The sequence below is a fragment of the Mus caroli genome, chromosome 17 (assembly GCF_900094665.2).
Source record: "Mus caroli chromosome 17, CAROLI_EIJ_v1.1, whole genome shotgun sequence".
Classification (NCBI taxonomy): Eukaryota; Metazoa; Chordata; class Mammalia; order Rodentia; family Muridae; genus Mus; species Mus caroli.
The window spans coordinates 23,484,049-23,488,868 of NC_034586.1; the positions used below are offsets into that span (position 1 = coordinate 23,484,049).

General features: G+C 51.5%; 1 protein-coding gene across 1 annotated transcript in view; it reads right to left on the minus strand.

The window, feature by feature from the left end:
- The window catches only part of Rps10 (ribosomal protein S10), a 5,309-nt gene extending 3,572 nt beyond the window's left edge, over positions 1-1,737 (minus strand). Inside the window, exons 1-3 of the mRNA XM_021186550.2 lie at positions 1,664-1,737; positions 770-919; positions 518-689 (exon numbers count right to left, since the gene is read on the minus strand). Of these exons, the coding sequence (XP_021042209.1) occupies positions 518-689; positions 770-919 (322 nt within the window). The 5' untranslated portion in view covers positions 1,664-1,737. The remainder of the gene's footprint in view (positions 1-517; positions 690-769; positions 920-1,663) is intronic.
- Between the last annotated feature and the right edge of the window lie 3,083 nt (positions 1,738-4,820).

The following is a 4,820-nucleotide window of genomic DNA, read 5'->3' on the forward strand; positions in this document are numbered from 1 at the left end:
AGAGGCAGGCGGATTTCTGAGTTCGAGGCCAGCCTGGTCTACAAAGTGAGTTCCAGGACAGCCAGGGCTATACAGAGAAACCCTGTCTTGAAAAACGAGGAAAAAAAAAAAAAAAGTCTGGGCTGGTGAGATGGCTCAGCGGGTAAGAGCACTAACTGCTCTTCTAAAGGTCCAGAGTTCAAATCCCAGCAACCACATTGTGGCTCATAGCCACCTGTAAGGAGATCTGACACCTTCTTCTGGTGTGTCTGAAGACAGCTACCATGTACTTACTTATAAGAAAAAAAAATAAATATTTAAAAAAAAAAAGTCTAAGCTGTGAGGGGTAGCACACACCTGTGACCCCCAACCCTAAGGCTGAGGCAGGAGGTTCAGAAGTTGTTTAAGGTCCCCAGCTATATAAGGACCTCAAGGCCCCTCCGGGTTTCATGAGACCCTATCTCAAAAGCAATTGTGCAACCAATACACCCCAAAAAGCGGTTTCTGAGGAGGCCCTTGGGGCAATCAGAATCAGTACCTTTGGGCCGAGGCCTGCCAGTCTCGGGACGGCTGCGGCGCAGAGTGGCGGGCACGATCTCCGGGGGTAGGTGCAGGTAGTCTCGGAGATACTGGATGCCCTCGTTCGTAAGGTACCAGTAGAAATGTCTCCAAGCAAACTGCTCCTTCACGTAGCCTCGAGACTTGAGAGACTGCAGGACAGAGACAGTTCAGTCAGCAGCTGGCTCCTCTGGAGGGGCAAACGTATCCCCACCTGTGTCCCTCTCCACACCTGCATGGCCTTCATTACGTGAAGGTTGGGCACATTTTTGTCTGCCAGCTCGGGGTGCTTAGGCATGTGGACATCCTTTTTGGCGACCATCACGCCCTCCTTAAAAAGGAGTTCGTAGATGGCAATCCGATTCTTCTTAGGCATCAACATCTGCAAGAAAGACGCGACCGTTTAGCATCGTGGCCAGAATCCAAGTTCCGGATTACCACTGTCACGGGGGTGAAAACGCCAGACAGACACCATAGGGACCAGGTCCCTCCACCTCCACAGTTTGGAGAGAAAGCTACCAGGAAGTTAATGCATAGAGGGTCACAAAAGGCACCCAAGTATCTGCTGTCACGGCTCTCACAGCCAAGTGTCTGGGGGTGGGAGGTAGATACAGAACATTGGGTGTCAACCATACTTGGGGGCCATCAGAACCAGAGAGGTCGTACCTAGGGCACAATCGGGGGACTCCTTAAAGAATACGAGGAGATAAAGGGCTCCACTTCCTGCGAGGAGGGAGCACTAAAGCAACGGGCTCGGTGCCCCCTTAAAAGTCCTCCCCAAAGGTAACGCAGAGACCCGAGGGAAGCAGGGAGGGGAGAGGGGGGCCTGCCGCGAAAGAGACGCACGCAGGCGGGAGCCGAACCCCTGGCCCGGGCGCTTCCCGCCACACGTGGCCTTCAAACTCCGCTCCTCCACCCGCCGCCATCGGGACGCCGGTCCTCTTCAGCCGAGTCCCTGAGTCGCAGAGCTGCGTCCCCCCTCCCTCCAAAAGCCCTCTGGGCACGGCGCGGCGAGCGGCAGGGAGGGCGAGCACGGCCCCCGCCTCCCCCGGAGGAAGCGGGCCCGTCACGGCAGCGCCGCGGCCCGGATGGCGACCGATGGAGTCCGGACGCCGGAGGAACTCACCGCGGCGGCTGCAAGGTCCGAGGCGGAGGCTGGAAAGGAAGGGGCGTGCGCGGCGCCGCGTCTCTTCCGGGCTGCGTGGCTCCGCCTCCCTGCAGGACCCGCGCGCTGCCTGGGGTGGCCTCGGCAGTGCCTGAGGAGTGCTGACGGCCCTAGGGCGCATGTGCGAGCCATCCCGCTACACTTCCCGCCCCCCACCTCCACCCCGCCCCCACCTGGAGGGATGCGAGTCGGTGCGTTGTGTCCGGAGCTGGGGTGCAGGCGCTCGGTGCAGAGAGGCGGCTCCGCATCGCCCGGTGGGGATGGAGGGCTAAGAGTTCAGGGATAGACTAGGCCAGCCTGAGCTACCCGGAAGGACAAAAAGAAAGCATACATCGCTGGGACACTTTTTACACATTCCAGATTCATTCGCAGGAAGAAACTGACATCCCCATTAACCCTGCTTATACTGGAGTAAATTTTACTTAACGCTTCGTAAAGTCTCTCAAATAAGAAATGTTAGTCATCAGGCAGGGAAGCGTCCAGGCGAGACACATCCAAGTAAGACCCTCCCTAAAAAATAATAGTAATAATAATAATAATAATAATAATAATTAATTTAAAAGGCAAGGCATGATGTGCAGTACAGATGCAGAGGCAAGCAGATCTCCGTGAGTTCAAGCCCAGCCTGGTGTAAACAGCGAGTTCCAGGCCAGCTAGAGGCACACAGTCTCAAAACAAAACCAAAGAAATGCACCCCACCTTGTTGATTTTAATTTCTAGTTCTCCTTTACCTGTCTGACTAAACGGTTTATTTATTATGTGAGTTCGTTTATTTATATTCCTCCTTTACCTGTCTGACTAAACGTTTTCTTTATTGTATGTGTTCGCTTATTGCAGGCAAGGTTTTGTTCTTGCCTCTGCCTCACAAATGCTGGCATTGCAGGCATGCACCCACCACCATGCCTGGTTAATGAGCTGACTTCTCAACACCACGGCAACAAGCACGAAGCCAGCATCAAATTAACTGACCGTGCGTGGTGGCAGCACCGGAAGAGGTGAAGGACTGCCTCACCTCCAGTTGGGAGGACAGCTCTGGAAAATACTCCTTACTGACAATTTGTATTGTGTTGACGTTTACTGTCTGTCAATCAGCACGAAAGCCAAGGGGAGGAACTTTTCTCCCCTCCCCCGCACCCATGCTGCTTTAACTTCTGTCTTTCCACCCACCCCAGATCTACAGTTGTCTGGTGGGGGACTGAGATGGGATGCCACAGTCTGGTCCTGCTCTGTAGCCTGGGCTGCTGTCAATCTTGAGATCTCCCAGCCACAGCCTCAAGTGCTGAGAAACCAGGTGCGGCTGTAAGCATCTAAAACAAGGTAGCTTGAGCCGCTGCCTAGTCTCTGGCCTGGAACTCCCCGTGGAGAGGAGACTGGGCTGGAACTCGTAGCTACCTCTGCCCCTGCCTCCCACGCTGCTGTTAACTAACAACCCTCCAGTTAGCTCATCCCAGGAAATCCATAAAAGCCTTTTATTCCTGAGGACTCTGCTCTCCTTTGTGACCTTTGCAGGCTCCATCTGAATCTCCCCCCAACCCCCACGTTTGGCTTCATCTCAGTTATATTGGTTTTGTGCCAAGAGCTCCCAAATTTCTGGTGATATAGGACAAATATCTTGGGGTTCGCTGGCTACCTTGCAGCTGCCAGACACCCAGGCCCCAACACTGGGCCTAAACGGGGTTTGGGGTGAAATGGATAGGAGCAATGCATGCATCAAGCAATATTTAAACCCATAATATGCCAAGAACATACGAAGAAAATGACTGGAAGCCGGGCATGGTGGCGCACACCTTTAATCCCAGCACTCGGGAGGCAGAGGCAGGCGTATTTCTGAGTTCGAGGCCAGCCTGGGCTACAGAGTGAGTTCCAGGACAGCCACGACTACACAGAGAAACCTTGTCTCGAAAAACCAAAAAAAAAAAAAAAAAAAAAAAAAAACCCAAAAAAAAAAAAAAAAAAAAAAAAAAAAAAAAAAAAAAAAAAACCCAAAAAAAAAAAAGAAAGAAAGAAAGAAAGAAAATGACTGGAGCCTGGTAGGAGCGAATAGCGGAGTGGGGGTGGGGAAGCCAAAGCCTACATAGAAGACTCAGAAGAGGGAGGGGGCAGAGAAGGCTCTGTGTGGTAGAGAGCCAGGGTGACAACAGCCAGGACAATGTGACCTCGGCCAGAGGGGTGAGAGTCTGTGGCTCAGCTGGCACCATCCCGGCTTAGCCCTCAGGAAGCCTTGAGTGTTGTATAAAGTATAAACCTGGTGACCTGGTGTGCTGAGGCAGGAGGCTGGCAAGTACAAGCTTATCCTCAGCTACAGAGAGAGTGGGGGGAGGGGGGCGGGGTGCTGGAGAGATGGCTCAGCGGTTAAGAGCGCTGACTGGGGGGCTGGTGAAATGGCTTAGTGGGTAAGGGCACCCGACTGCTCTTCCGAAGGTCCGGAGTTCAAATCCCAGCAACCACATGGTGGCTCACAACCATCCCTAAGAAATCTGACTCCCTTTTCTGAATGTCTGAAGACAGCAACAGTGTACTTACATTAAATAAATAAATAAATAAATAAATAAATAAATAGAAAAAGAGTGCTGACTGAAGACAGCAACAGTGTACTTACGTAAAATTTACATTAAATAAATAATTAATTTAAAAAAAAAAAAGAGTGCTGACTGCTCTCCCGGAGGTCCTGAGTTCAAATCCCAGCACCCACATGGTGGCTCACAACCATCTGCAGTGAGATCTGACGCCCTCTTCTGGTGGTTCTGAGGACAGCGACAGCCTCTGGGGGATTTCAAACAACAGCAGACATGGTGAGGTATCTTTTAAAGAGACTGACTGCCTTTGTAAGACAAATTGTAACAGAATCCCCTACAGTGGACCCAAGTCAAAACACAACAAAGCTGCCCCTGAGGTTTAGAGAAATACCAGAGTCTCCCCTCAGCCCCGATGCTAACGGCTCTAGCTCTGGGTGCAGTCAGGAGCTCTGGAGCTGGCTCTTTACTTCAGAGCCTGAAGGCTCGTCTTTATTATTATTATTATTATTATTATTATTATTATTATTATTATTTTAGCCAGGTGGTGGTGGCACAAGTCTTTTTTTTTTTTTTTTTTGAGTTTCGAGACAGGGTTTCTCTGT